This window comes from Ursus arctos, unplaced genomic scaffold (genome assembly GCF_023065955.2).
Source record: "Ursus arctos isolate Adak ecotype North America unplaced genomic scaffold, UrsArc2.0 scaffold_11, whole genome shotgun sequence".
Classification (NCBI taxonomy): Eukaryota; Metazoa; Chordata; class Mammalia; order Carnivora; family Ursidae; genus Ursus; species Ursus arctos.
The window spans coordinates 30731803-30747330 of record NW_026622775.1 but is presented as its reverse complement, the minus strand read 5'-3'; the positions used below and the strand labels follow the sequence as shown (position 1 = coordinate 30747330).

General features: G+C 36.9%; 1 protein-coding gene across 1 annotated transcript in view; it reads left to right on the top strand.

The window, feature by feature from the left end:
- Nucleotides 1–15292, top strand: part of CLGN (calmegin) — a 49318-nt gene extending 34026 nt beyond the window's left edge. The window contains exons 9-15 of the mRNA XM_026499383.4: nucleotides 2171–2284; nucleotides 2447–2597; nucleotides 4879–5094; nucleotides 6188–6313; nucleotides 9979–10147; nucleotides 11210–11310; nucleotides 13516–15292. Coding sequence (XP_026355168.2) covers nucleotides 2171–2284; nucleotides 2447–2597; nucleotides 4879–5094; nucleotides 6188–6313; nucleotides 9979–10147; nucleotides 11210–11310; nucleotides 13516–13596 — 958 coding nt within the window. The 3' untranslated portion in view covers nucleotides 13597–15292. The remainder of the gene's footprint in view (nucleotides 1–2170; nucleotides 2285–2446; nucleotides 2598–4878; nucleotides 5095–6187; nucleotides 6314–9978; nucleotides 10148–11209; nucleotides 11311–13515) is intronic.
- Nucleotides 15293–15528: the final 236 nt, after the last annotated feature.

The window sequence follows — 15528 nt, the reverse complement described above, 5'->3', positions numbered from 1 at the left end:
TGTATTGTTTCTGATAAGTCAGTTGTCATTCTCATCCTTTTACTCCTTTACCTATTGTGTAATTTTTTCCTGTTTGGTTTTAAGATTCATTGTTACCGTTTTCAACAATTTGGTTTTGTTGTGCCTTGGATATGTGTGTGTGTGTGTGTGTGTGTGTGTGTGTGTGTGTGTTTGTGTGTTTGCCTTGCTTTTGGGGATGTGGCTATATAGTTTGTATCAAATTTGGGTAATATTTGGCCATTTTTTCTTTGAATTTTGTTTGTTAATGGCATACAGCTTAAGCAGCATTTTTTTATTAACATATAATGTATTATTTGTTTCAGGGGTACAGGTCTGTGGTTCATCAGTCTTACACAATACACAGTGCTCACCACGGCACATACCCTCCCCAATGTCCATCACCCAGCCACCCCATCCCTCCCACCCCCCCCACTCCAGCAACCGTCAGTTTGTTTCCTGAGATTGAGTCTTTTATGGTTTGTCTCCCTCTCTGGTTTCTTCTTGTATCATGTTTTCCTCTCTTCTCCTATGATCCTCTGTTTTGTTTCTTAAATTCCACGTGCCTTCCCATCTCTTTGGGGGGGGGGACACCATGTAAATGTATGTTAGACTGCTTTATATTGTTTCACATGTCACTGAGGATCTGTTCATTTTTATAAACCAGGTTTTTTTCTCTCTACTTCATTTTGGAAAAGGTCTCCTATTTCTTCAAGTTCTTGTTTGTTTGTAAACATTGGGGTTACTCCGTACTCAGAAATAGAGTAAGTAGTACTGGATAACCAAAAGGGTTTCTTGTAGATAAAGAGAGATACTGATTAGCAATAAAAATGTCTTTGCTTTCAAGCAAATAGTATAATAAGGAAATAGGTTTTACAAGGTAGGAAGAACAGTATGGTTTTTTAAAAAAATAAGAAAAAGTCACTTATTAATACATAACTTTCATGAATTCATACTTTCAGAAAAGGTAGGACTACATCTCTCCATGTGGATTTTCTTACATCGTTTTGTGTTTGTTTACCCATAGAGTAAGGCTGAGAAATAAGTTTGCCCTTAAATGAGAGAAACCGCTTACAATAATCTCTTTCTGATTGGTCATACATGTTAGAATTTGTTTTATAAACTGCTAAAGAAATGCTCCCTTAAATTTTAAACTCTAGTTACTCTGAGCTTGGATAGACTCAAGATAACATTGATATCAGGCAAGTACAAGTCTTTACATTTAGAGAGTTGATTATTTGAATTTATTTTGTTACTTAGGTTTGTTTGAAAAATCATAATGTAACCTCTTGTTTAAAATGTCTACTTTTCTATAAAGATGAAAATTATAATTAGTAGTTCTATTCAGTACTTACTATGATTATGTTTATATACTTTAGAATTTATTTTCTAAGTGTTATTTTTTTAATGAAAATCCAAAATTACTAGAATTAAATATGGAGAGTTAAAAAACTAATATTGAAGTAGGGAAGACATTTCCAAATATGACATAAAATTGAAGAATTGTAAAAGAAGTATCAATAAATTTCAACTACGTGAAAATAAAATTATTTGAATATGGCAGAAAAAAACCCCACCTACCAAAAACTATATCAAAAAATACACAAGAAACTGGAAAAAATATTTTCAATTCATATAGCTGACAGAGGGCTAATTTTGTATTAGTTTCTAATATATTCCAGGATATTCATTATAGCATTATTTGTAATAGTATGTTTTTGGAAACACTGAATGTCCCTCAACAATAGGTAGGTTAAATAAATTATGGTATATCCACAAATTAGAAAACTGTACAACTGTTAAGAAAAACTGTATATCTGACAGCTTGTAGAGCTGTCTTGGCACATAGTGGGCTTCCAATATGTGTTTGTTGATGAATGAATGAGTGTTTAAATGAACAAACGCAATGTTGAACATACTCTGTATAGAATGCTGTCATTTGTGTTTAAAAAAACCGTGTATACCAATGTGTGTATGCATGGAGCACAACAGGGAACATATACAAGAAGGTGACAAGTTAGCAGAAGATTTTGGTGGATGAAAGATGGGGGAAGTAGTAGGCACAAAGACAGAAGGGCAGGAAATGCCTTTTGGTATCTTCTGAATTTTGTAACATATGCATTTTTAAACCTTTTGAATCATTAATACTTGGCACAAAATACTGTATTTGCAGGGATGAAAGTGAACCTGCCCAAATAGAAGATTTAAGTGTTGTTAAACCTGATGGCTGGCTTGATGATGAACCAAAATTTATTCCAGATCCTAATGCTGAAAAACCTGATGACTGGTAAACATTCTTCATCTTCACATGTCAATTTCATACATTTCTTACTTGCTTTTTGTTACTAGTTCATCTGACTGACAGGAGAGACTTGAGGTTGCTATAAATGTGTAGATACACATTTTCATCTGTGGAACTTTTATGTTGAATTTTTTCTAATTTCCTAAGGAATGAAGACATGGATGGAGAATGGGAGGCACCTCGTATTTCTAATCCAGCCTGTCGAATTGGGTGTGGTGAGTGGACACCTCCCCTGGTAGATAACCCCAAATACAAAGGAGTGTGGAGACCTCCAATGATAGATAATCCTAACTACCAGGTAATAACCACTTCTTCCAATTCCATAGTGAGGTTTAAAGTGCTGTGATAGTTCTGTTATAGATCTAGTTTTGATAATGTTGACTTTTAGAAATTTGATTTGTAATAGTATACATCAACTATCATAAGAAGTCAAAGAAAATAGACTCCAACTAATTTATATTTAAAAAGTAAAATACGGGGCGCCTGGGTGGCTCAGTCGTTAAGTGTCTGCCTTCAGCTCAGGGCGTGATCCTAGCATTCTGGGATCGAGCCCCACATCGGGCTCCTCTGCTGGGAGCCTGCTTCTTCCTCTCCCACTCCCCCTGCTTGTGTTCCCTCTCTCGCTGGCTGTCTCTATCTCTCTCTCTGTCGAAGGAATAAATAAAATCTTAAAAAAAAAAAAAAAAAAGAATTTCTTAAAAAAAAAAAGTAAAATATTTTTGGGGCACCTGGCTGGCTTGGTCCATAGAGTATGTGACTTTTGATCTCTGCGTTGTGAGTGCAAGCCCCACGTTGGGCTTAGAGTTTGCTTTTTAAAAAAATTGTAAAGTATTCTTTATGTAATTTTCTGGGGGAATAATGTTAAGAACTAAAGATCAGGGGCGCCTGGGTGGCACAGCGGTTAAGCGTCTGCCTTCGGCTCAGGGCGTGATCCCGGCGTTATGGGATCGAGCCCCACATCAGGCTCCTCTGCTATGAGCCTGCTTCTTCCTCTCCCACTCCCCCTGCTTGTGTTCCCTCTCTCGCTGGCTGTCTCTATCTCTGTCGAATAAATAAATAAAATCTTTAAAAAAAAAAAAAAAAAGAACTAAAGATCAATCACTTCATACTATATTTTTCCCTGGTAATTAATGATCACTCTGGAGTCAAGTTCTATCTTAGAATTAAACATAAGAAATGAGTTCTGATCAGGAGACCTCACACACTGTACATTTTAGTAATTAATGCCTTTGCTTAATTAATGTGCTCCTTGTTTTCTGGTGTTATTAAACTTTGGATTTTTAAAAATATGAATTAGATATCTTTTGAGTGTACTTAGATCTTTGGGTAGAAATCTCTATGTTAACCATTTAACCCTGTAGTTTTATCTAACTGTTCATTGACGTTTGCTAATATTTATTATATGGATGCATTACCTGTTCCAATTGTTCACTGTCATTTTTTTTTTTTCACAGCATTTATCACAGAGTGTTTATTTTGGTAACTTCTTTGTTGAATGTCTCCCTCATTACTTTAAATTTAATTGAGGAACCATGTCTCTTTTGATTATCACTCTGTCCCTAGCATCTGGCATAGTTCCTGGTACAGAATAGACATAGATGATGGAGGAGTGAGAGAGTAATCATATTGTCGAATTTTATCAATTTGGTTTTGTTTAATTATTTAAGATCTAATGCAACTTTTATGTTGAATTTTTTTCTGAGGTTCAACCATGACTGAAAAGTGATGCCCATCATAGGTGTATGTTAAAAGGAGTGGCTTTATGTCTGCCTTCGGCTCAGGTCATGATCTCAGGATCCTAGGATAGAGCCCTGCATCGGGCTCCCTACTCAGTGAGGAGTCTGCTTGTCCCTCTCCCTCTGCCCCTCCCTGCTACTTGTGTTCTCTCTCTCTCTCTCAAATAAATAAATAAAATCTTTAAAAATTTTTTTAAAAATAAAAGGAGTAGCTTCATATTTACCATATAGTAATCTCTCTGATTTGTATAATTTTAATGACTTCTTGCCTTGAATAACTTTACTAAATGTAAAAAAAAACTTGTCTAAAATAGTATCACTTACTTGTGAAATTTAATTACTCAAGTTTTTGTGTGTGTTGGATTTTCACTTTGCCTGTTTTTGCAGTTTAAAGTCAGTTTTATTCATAGGGAACATTGTGTATACAGAATGAGAAGAACCAAGTTTTTATTTCCAATGACTTGCTAATGAGTTAATATCAGTTAATGTTTTCTTTTTTCTCCAGTCATTACTGCTGATTTCACTTAACAGCAATGACTCCTATCTTTTTCTTTTCTTTTCTTTTCTTTTTTTTTTTTTGAGAGAGAGAGAGAGGGAGACACACGGAAGGGGCAGAGGGAGAGAGAGAATCACAAGCAGGTTCCATGCCCAGCATGGAGCCAAATATGGGGCTCATCTCACAACTCTGAGATCGTGATCTGAGCCGAAATCAAGAGCTGGACACTTAACTGACCCACGCAGGTGCCCCATCAACAACAATGACTTCTTGAATAGCATTTATAATGAGATTATTTAATTTGAAAATGTCTTTAAATTATTTTTTTCTTTATTGTTTTTTCCCAGGGAATCTGGAGTCCTCGAAAAATCCCTAATCCAGATTATTTTGAAGATGATCATCCGTTTCTTCTGACTTCCTTCCGTGCTCTCGGTTTAGAGCTTTGGTCTATGACCTCTGATATCTACTTTGATAATTTTATTATCTGTTCAGAAAAGGAAACAGCAGATCGCTGGGCTGCAGATGGTTGGGGAGTGAAGATAATGGTAGCAAATGCTAACGAGGTACAGTATTTACCATAGAATAGTCCTAGGACTTCATCCTGGTTATAGGTTATACAAGTGGCCCTTGAAAGGTAAATAAATATGCTATAATTACTAAATGTACTTAAATAAATTTGTTGATAAAATAGCCTTACTGTATTATGTTACAACTTCATCATGAGCTGTATAATGAACTATATATATATGTGTGTATCTTCATTAAATTATGATAGCATAATGGGATTTAATTTCCTGCTTGCTATTTATAAGGAGACTACTTAATATCCTGGTCACCTTGTCAATTCATGGCCTAAGTGGTAACAGTAACGTAAATATTATTCTTTATTCATTTAAATTATTTTTCACTTAGAGGAGTACAGAGGACTTTAAAATTTATTATTATTAAATTGTGTTCCAATATTTTTTTTCTCAAATCTTAACACTGTTTAGAAATATTAAGCTAAATATTTCAACACAATGCATCTTGGAGAATATATCTTTAAAATCAATTACTGTAAAGAAAAATACCTTACATTTGGTTTCTTTGGACAGTAGCAAAAGCCATCAAAATAGTAGGTAAAGGAGTTTTCATTTTGGAACTTTTAAAATTTAGACATTTAATGATTTTAGATTTTACTTTAATGAGAGAAGCAGTTTCCTCACTGAAGGTGGTTGTGTGTGGAATTTGTTAATTAAAAAAAGAAAACACAATTATTCCCAGGTTGATCTTATTAATAAGTTCTTTAAAAGTACAGAACCAGAAAGATTTCTCGAGCATTGTATACTTCTAAATGAAGGAGGTAGTACATCCATAAAGAGTAGTTCTGTCCTTAAGCTTACCCAAAAATAGTCCTCATTCTTGCGGATAGGTTAGTGATTTCTACCTATGTAGTAACATATCTTCTACTATAAAGTCTCAAAGACTGATACATGCTAATAAGAGTTTAAACTATACCATGTATAAGATGGGAAAATTAAATATTTTTAACCTACAAGTTCATCACTCCTTAATATAAAACACCTACATAAAAGAAGTTGTTTTTTTTGTAGGAGGTATTTCCTAATGAATGTTTATGAAATCTGAATTTCATTTTTATGCTTATTTCTTGTGTAGCCTGGTATATTTAAACAGTTCATGGCAGCTGCTGAAGAGCGCCCATGGCTTTGGTTCGTTTATCTTGTGACAGCAGGGCTTCCGATTGTATTAATTGCTTCATTTTGTTGGCCAAGAAAAGTTAAGGTAAAGAAATTGGATTTCCTTCAACTTAAAATAAATCTCTTAGTGTTTAGGAGTTCTATTGAACAAATGATTCTTTTTTTTAATTTAAATTCAATTAATTAACATATAATGTATTATTAGTTTCAGAGGTAGAGGTCAGTGACTCATCAGTCTTATATAATACCTGGTACTCATAATATCATGTGCCCTCCTTAGTGTCCATCAGCCAGGTACCCCATACCCGCACCCCCTCCACTCCAGCAGCCCTCAGTTAGTTTCCTATGATTAAGAGTCTCTTAAGGTTTGTCTCCCTCTCTGATTTTGTCTTGTTTCATTTTTTCCTCTCTTCCCCTATGATCCTCTGTTTTGTTTCTTAAATTCCACATGTGAGTGAGATCATATGATAATGGTCTTTCTCCCCTTGACTTATTTCACTTAGCATAATACCCTCTAGTTCCATCCACGTCCTTGCAAATGGCAAGATTTCTTTTTTTTTTTTGATGGCTGAGTAGTACTCCATCGTGTGTGTGTATATAAACATCTTCTTTATCCATTCACCTGTTGATAGGCATCTGGGCTCTTTCTATAGTTCAGCTATTGTGGACATTGCTGCTGTAAACATTGGGGTACAGATGCCCCGTCGGATCACTACATTTGTATCTTTGGGGTAAATACCCAGTAGTGCAATTGCTGGGTCATGGGCTAGCTCTATTTTCAACGTTTTGAGGAACCTCCTTACTGTTTTCCAGAGTGGCTGTACCCACCAACAGTGCAGGAGGGTTCCCCTTTCTCCACATCCTTGCCAACATGTTGTTTCCTGACTTGTTAATTTTAGACATTCTGACTGGTGTGAGGTGGTATCTCATTGTGGTTTTGATTTCTATTTCCCTGATGCCGAGTGATGTGGAGCACTTATTCATGTGTTTATTCATGTGTCCATTTGGTTGTCTTCTTTGGGGACATGTCTTCTGCCCATTTCTTGATTGGGTGATTTGTTCTTTGGGTGTTGAGTTTGACAAGTTCTTTATAGATTTTGGATACTAGCCCTTTATCTGATACGTCATTTGCAAATATCTTCTCCTATTCTGTCAGTTGTCTTTTGGTTTTGTTGACTGTTTCCTTTGCTGTGCAGAAGTTTTTTATTTTGATGAAGTCCCAATAGTTCATTTTTGCCTTTGTTTCCCTTGCCTTTGGAGACGTGTCTAGCAAGAAGTTGGTGTGGCTGAGGTCACAGATGGATTCCTGTGTCAGATTTAGGTCTTTCATCCATTCTGAGTCTATTTTGTGTGTGTTGTAGGGAAATGGTCCAGTTTCATTCTTCTGCATGTGTCTGTGCAATTTTCCCAACATCATTTGTTGAAGAGACTGTCTTTTATTCCATTGGATATTCTCTCCTGCTTTGTCCAAGATTAGTTGACCATAGAGTTGAGGGTCCATTTCTGGGTTCTCTATTCCGTTCCATTGATCTATGTGTCTGTTTTTGTGCCAGTGCCATACTGTCTTGATGATAGACAGCTTTGTAATAGAGCTTGAAGACTGGAATTGTGATGCCACCATTTTGGTTTCTTTTTCAACATTCCTTTGGCTATTTGGGTCTTTTGTGGTTCCATACAAATTTTAGGATTATTTGTCCCAGCTCTGTGAAAAAAGTTGATGGTATTTTGATAGGGATTGCATTGACTGTGTAGATTGCTCTAGGTAGCGTAGACATTTTAACAATATTTGTTCTTCCAATCCATGAGCATGGAACTTTTTCCATTTCTTTGTGTGTTCCTCGGTTTCCTTCATGAGTGTTCTATAGTTTACTGAGTACAGATCCTTTGCCTCTTTGGTTAGGTTTATTCCTAGGTATCTTATGGCTTTGGATGCCATTGTAAATGGGATCTACTTCTTAATTTCTCTTTCTTCTGTCTCATTGTTGGTGTATAGAAATGCCACCGGGTTCCCCAATCTTCCTAATTTTTTCAAAGAACCACTTCCTAGTTTTGTTGATCTGTTCTGCTATTCTTTTGGTTTCTAGTCCATTGATTTCTGCTCTAATCTTTATTAATTCTCTTCTCCTGCTGGGTTTATGCTTTATTTGCTCTTCTTTCTCCAGCTCCTTTACATGTAAGGTAAGACTGTGTGTTTGAGACCTTCCTTGTTTCTTGAGAAAGTCTTGTATTGCCATATACTTCTCTCGTAGGACCACCTTAGCTGCATCCCAAAGGTTTTGAATATTTGTTTTTTCATTTTCATTTGTTTCCATTAATTTTTAAAAATTCTTTAATTTCCTGGTTGACCCATTCATTCTTTAGTAGGATGCTCTTTAGCCTCCATGTATTTAAGTTCTTTACAACTTTCCTCTTGTGATTGAGTTCGTTTCAAAGCACTGCGGTCTGAAAATATGCAGGGAATGATCCCAGCCTTTGGTACTGGTTGAGACCTGATTTGTGACCCAGTATGTGATCTGTTCTGGAGAATGTTCCATGTGCACTGGAGAAGAATGTGTATTCTATTGCTTTAGGATAGAATGCTCTGAATATATCTGTGAAGTCCGTCTGGTCCAGTGTGTCATTCAAAGCCCTTGTTTCCTTGTTGATCTTCTGCTTAGGTATCTGTCCACTGCAGTGAGGGGGGTATTAAAATCTCCTACTGTTATTGTATTATTATTGATGTGTTTCTTTAATTTTGTTATTAATTGGTTAATATAATTGGCTGCTTCCATGTTAGGGGCATAAGTATTTACAATTGTTAGATCTTTTTGTTGGGTAGACCCTATAATTATGATATAGTGTCCTTCTTCATCTCTTATTACAGTCTTCGGTTTAAAATAATTTGTCAGGGTGTCTGGTTGGCTCAGTCATTAAGTGCCTGCCTTCTGCTCAGGTCTTGATCCCTGGGTCTTGGGATTGAGCCCCACGTCCGGCTCCCTGCTCAGTCGGGAGCCTGCTTCCCCCTCTCCCTTTGTGGCTCCCCCTGCTTGTGCTTTTCTCTCTCTCTCTCAAATAAATAAATTCTTTTTAAAAAATCTAATTTGTCTGTTATAAGGATTGCCACCCCAACTTTCTTTTGATGTCTATTAGCATGATAAATGGTTTTCCACCGCCTCACTTTCAATCTGGAGGTGTCTTTGGGTCTAAAATGAGTCTCTTGCAGACAGCACATCCATGGGTTTTGCTTTTTTATCCATCTGATACCCTGTGTCTTTTGATTGGGGCATTTAGCCCATTTACATTCAGAGTAACTATTGAAAGATATGAATGTAGTGCCACTGTATTGCCTGTAAAGTCAGTGTTTCTGTATATTGCCTCTGTTCCTTTCTGGTCTTTGTTACTTTTGGGCTCTCTCTTCGCTTAAAGGATCCCTTTTAACATTTCTTGTAGGGCTGGTTTGGTGATCACAAATTCTTTTACTTTCTGTTTGTCCTGGAAGCTCTTTATCTCTCCTTCTATTCTGAAAGACATCCTAGCTGGATAAAGTATTCTTAGCTGCATATTTTTCTGATCTAGCACCCTGAATATATCATGCCTGTCCTTTCTGGCCTGCCAGGTCTCCGTGGACAGGTCTGAGTAAGTGATTCTTAAAAGTAGTAAGCTAAATTTCCTCTAAGTTTTTACTGCTGAGTCACTGTGTTTGATATCAGTGATTGAAAAAAAACCAGAGTTTTGCTTTTACTAAAAATAGCTTATGTTAAACTACCACAGAAAAAATATGAAGATTCAGAGTATAAAAAAACTGACGTATGTAAACCACAAACAAAGGGAGCATTAGAGCAAGAAGTGAAGGAAAAGAAAGCTGCCCTGGAGAAACCAGTAGACTTGGAAGAAGAAAAAAAGCAAAGTGATGGTGAAACTCTTGAAACTCCTGAAAAAGGTAGGATAATGATAGGTGGGTAAGTAGGTAGGTAGGTAGCCAGCCAAAGGCAGGATAGCGATAGTGAGTTACAGTGGGGACCCTGGGTGAAGCTCGTAAAAAGAGCAGATCGTCTGGTAAACACTAGCTCTGGCACTTGCTCATTGTCAAATATCTACCATCTGAATCCCCAGCAGTCGGCTTCTGCGGCAAAGAGGAGTGATGGCCCCTGCCTGGGTGCTGTACCCTGAGCAGCTGTCCTGCTTACGGTTCTTGTTTTCTAGGAAGAGAGAGATTTAGGAGCAAGTATGAATCCCACATGTCGTACCTGTTTGCAGGGGCTTTTCTTGCCTCCGAGAATGTAGATGAGATGGGAGGCACAGACAGCACAGCCTCTGTGGGAGAGGAGTAGGTTTAAGGCAGGTAATTGTGGCCACAAAATTAACACCAAGTCTTTTAGTGGCTGTTGTTCATCAGATAGCTTAATATATTAAATGAATAATTTAATGGCCCGAAAGGACTGCTGAATCATATGTCCCCTTCCCACCCTATACTAAACTCCTAAACAAGTTCAAACTGAAGAACTGAGGCTTTTTGGTGGGTCTCCATTGAGACTTGCTTACACTCACGTAGGTAGCAATCAACTGTCAATGTTCGCCAGGGTCTCAAGTCAGGCTCCAGACTGAGCCCCTTACAACTGAAATTATATCTTGAGCACTGTTTTTAACTTAATAGCTGATGAAACAGTTGACTTAAAAATCATACTCTGAAAAAAATACACACATGTGTATTTACATATGTATCTACATATGTATACACACATATACATGTTTGCTTTTCATATCGCATGTAAGTCTGAATGCTTAAGAATTTCTTAAACCTGTCTCTTCCCTCAAATATGATGATTTATTTATAAAATGTTGTATAATAATGTATATTTGCAATTAATTTTTTAGAAATTTCTCATGATGGAAATTGCTTTTAAATTTTAGAATTTAAATAAATCCCCTTGTTGTGTTTAATACTTCTCAGTAGCAAAATGCTAATTCAAATCTTTGCCTGTAATAAAAACCTGTATTCTAGAAGAGGAAGGTGAACCTGAGGAAAAGAGTGAAGAAGAAATTGAAATCATAGAAGGACAAGAAGAGGGTAATAAATCAAATAAGTCTGGATCAGAGGATGAGGTAAGCAACTCTTTAACAGAAAATAAACCAGATTTTATGTATGATTGTTATCCATAAAAAATTATTTATTTATTTATTTATTTATTTTTAAAGATTTTATTTATTTATTTAACACAGATAGAGACAGCCAGCGAGAGAGGGAACACAAGCAGGGGGAGTGGGAGAGGAAGAAGCAGGCTCATAGCGGAGGAGCCTGATGTGGGGCTCGATCCCGTAACGCTGGGATCACGCCCTGAGCCGAAGGCAGATGCTTAACCGCTGTGCCACCCAGGCGCCCCCATAAAAAATTATTTAAACAAAGCAGTCTTGTTTATAGAGACTTTTTTCAAGGTCTGGTTTACCATATAAAAATTGGCTGTATTTTTCCAAGCTTTCATAAGAGCCTCCATACTGTTTTTAAAATATATCCATAAAGAAGGCAAGAAAATACTATAATTTATTTCATCTTAATGCCTGATGAGAAACAGTTTAAAGTAAGCCTGGGGTTTACAAAATAGAGCTGCATCTGTAAAAAATTATGACTTTATCATTAAAGTATTCTGTTGAAAATTATAATATAAAAAAACCATTTGAATATTTAAAAGGTAATTCTGTTTATTATAAGACAGTTTTCTTTATACCTATTATAAAAACATTCTCATGGTCTGAATAATTTATTGTCACATTTTGTAATATTTCATTCATTGGGTAGTTGAGTACTGTCTGCCTGATAGGGTGTTTTTTCTCAAATCTTGAGTAAACTAGTTTTCCCCTTAACTTAGTATGTCTACCCGTTTCTGCATCCTGATATATGATAGAACTTTCCACAGTGCCTCTCTTTAGTTAGTTGTTCTGGAATCAGAAACCATCCAGGATATGATTCAGAACCAGAGCGTTCTCTTGTTACCCAGCACATACCAAAGGCCCGTTTCCTCTATCTGCCAGCCCTTAGGAGCTGTGTGACCTTACCCCGGTCACCGTCCTCAGCACCCTCAGTACTCAGTGCTAGGCAGGGGGAAAGCGTAGTTTTGCCTGGCCTCTTGCATGTGATGACATAAACTGGCTATTTTAACTGTTTGAAGAGATCTCTCACGTAAATTTGTTTTATTGTTTTTGTTTGTTTTCTAAAGCCTATTCAGTACACACAGTTATTTGTCTTAATTGCCTTGTGAGTTCTTAAAGGACTTTTGGGGGAACATTAGTATGAATATGCATATTAGAGGAAACCCGGTGAAGATAATTTCTTCCAGGACAGAGTTTTAAAGTCATTGTTTCACCTGTCACTCTCTTAATACTTACAATCTAGTTACATTTTGCTCTACAAAACATTTTGTGTACCTTTAAAAATGTCTTAATTCTTTGTCTTTTAGTCTTCTTATATGTCAGGGGGCTAAAATAAGCCAATTTGTGTATAGTATGACCTTGAAAAATGATTATAACTATTTTGTATAATACCGTATAATACCTTCAGTATTTTATTTTATTATACAAGTTTAATTTATGTATGAGTGCTTAGTGGATGAGGAAAGAAAAAACCCAAACTATAAATTTGATGTTTCCCTTCCTTCTCTCCACATTTTCTCTAAGTACTGTGTGTCAGAAGTTCTGAAAGCGTGGGGCGCCTGGGTGGCTCAGTTCGTTAAGCGTCTGCCTTCAGCTCAGATCATGATCCCAGGGTCCTGGGATCGAGCCCCGCATCGGGCTCCCTGCTCCGCTGGGAGCCTGCTTCTTCCTCCCCCACTTCCCTTGCTTGTGTTCCCTCTCTCACTGGCTGTCAATCCCTCTGTCAAATAAATACATAAAATCTTTAAAAAAAAAAGAAGTTCTGAAAGTGTCTCTGCAAACTTAGCTCAGCAAGTCATTACTTGTAGAACTAGTGTGGTGAAGTTGGTGCTTAATAACCCACAATGAAAAGATCATACAGCCTTTAGTTAGCTACGAAATTGAGATTCAGTTCCAAATGATAAAATCGTGAGTTGAGCTGTTAGCAGTGTTCTTGTCAGAGGCACGTTGGATAAGCAGAGTTATTCTAAAAATGTAATCATGCCAAAAGATGAACAAATTAAAACATGGTAGCTCACGTACACATTTTTGATCAGCTTTATGAATTAAAGAACACATACAAGGTGGCACTTGTTAGAATATATATTTTAGAGAATAAGAACTGTGCTATTTACTACTTACCCATTGTATGGAAATAAGCATTCGCATCCTTCTTTCTTCTAGATGAAAGAAGCAGATGAGAGCACAGGATCTGGAGACGGGCCAGTGAAGTCAGTACGCAAGAGGAGAGTACGGAAGGAGTAAACTGTATTCAAGTATTCTGAATTCCTGAGCAAGCTATTTGGCGTTTTAACGTCAGTGTGCCAGAGCCGAACTTGGGTCCATCTGCACATGTTTCTAATATCTAGCATTGTTCTTCTTTCGGACATTTATTTTAGTCTTTCTTTTCAGGAAAAAAAAAAAAAAAACTTTGAAGTTACCTGGTCTTTGAATTTAGAATAAAAAAGAGTGGCACGTTACTTATCAGATTTAAGAGATTAATATCATTAGAAGTTACCGAGTTTTAAAAGTTCTAGAAAGTTTTGGTTTGTACAGAGCAAAATAACACGCAGCAGCTTCACTGCTCTTGGAAGATCGGTTGCTGGAATTGCCTCTTAAACAGCTGTACGACGCCGTAACTGGTAGTTCGGTAATAAGAATGAGAGTGTGTTCTCTTGTAGAGCTAAACGCAATAAAGTTTCTGTGTGGTTGTTTGATTCTGTCCACAGTTGAAAGCGTTGTATGTGGCCCCCGTTTGCCAGTTGTGTCAAATTACAGTCAGGGTCTGTTGTTCGTTTAAATGATAGATTCCTTTAAACAGGTGCTTTGCTGACAAGTCAACAAAACAGAAATGTCTAAGGGTCATTCATGGAATCACTGGTTAATAGTGCAGCATATTGTACATGTGAATACAAAGATAATAGGCTCATCAAAATATAATGGTGGACAGATACTTTTAAGCCTTTATAATTGTTTTATTCCAGAATGGCTTACCCTGCTCAGAAGATTGCTTATGCATACATTGCTCTCGAAAATAAAATTTAAACATTTTTTCTTCTTTAAATTATACCCTCTTTATATACCTGATAGGTAAATTATTGAGGGGGGAGCTTTAAATTATTTTCTTTTTCCTGGTTATTAAGGGATTCTAATAGCAAATAGGTATTAATCATCATGCTTTGTATTTTTATCTTGCTTTTTTCCTGAAAATTCAAATCTACGTTGAGCCTGTTGTCTCGCTTTAAAGCCGCCCCTAAGGTAGACGGTAGATACTGCTCCTCTTTTTAAAGTGGTGACCAGAAATCACCGAACTACATTACAGTGGAGCTGTGTCGTTCCATTTAAAATATTTTAAGAACTTTTTATGTTTGGGTAACAGGTTAGGCCCTTTGGAAGGGGATCCGAATCGTCGAGACCACGGAACTACTTTAATACTATCGAGGGAACTTGACACTAGTTGGGTGACACTTTGGATTTCTTCATGTACATATGCACCCCAACCCTGGGCAGGCGCCAACTCGGTTCCTATACGGCCCGCTCCCCAGTCGTACAGTTAGAGCACACGGATGAGGAGGAGATGCTCGCTTCTCTTTTTACTAAAGTTAAGCCAAACAGCCAGTAATACTTTCATTCCTCATCTCAGAGAGTGAGTCGAAAATAAGCGCTTTATTCTCATTGCTGTGTACTGACTTTCATAAACGGGTGGTGGAAAATCTTAATAGTTAACCATATTTTGTGTTTATTTAATACTAACCGAACGTGACACATCTTGCAAGGACTGCCTTTCTTGCTTTGTATTTGGAACATCCCAATGAACTAGACATATTGAGTGATTCTAGAGGAGAATGTTTCTGGAAGTACCAGGAGAGAAATCCTTAATTTTATGGAAACCTTGCCTGACAAGTGTCTTGTATGTGAACGTTTTTTCCTAAAGATTTATTAAAGGTTTTTTTTTACTTTGTTGGTTGCAGATTCATTTTAAATTGAGTGTTTGGTTAAACTCCATGAGCTAGCAGTGGTAGGATGCGAGCAGCTCGTTTGGCCAGCTCAGTGCCCCTTCCTGTGGGGGTCCCCGCTGTGGAGGTATGATGGCTGATAGGTTTAACCAAAACTTGAACTTTCACATAAACATGTATGCAGAGCCACGCAGTCGATAAAGCGTGGTCTTCCTTATCGACAAGATGTTTTTTCCTTTTA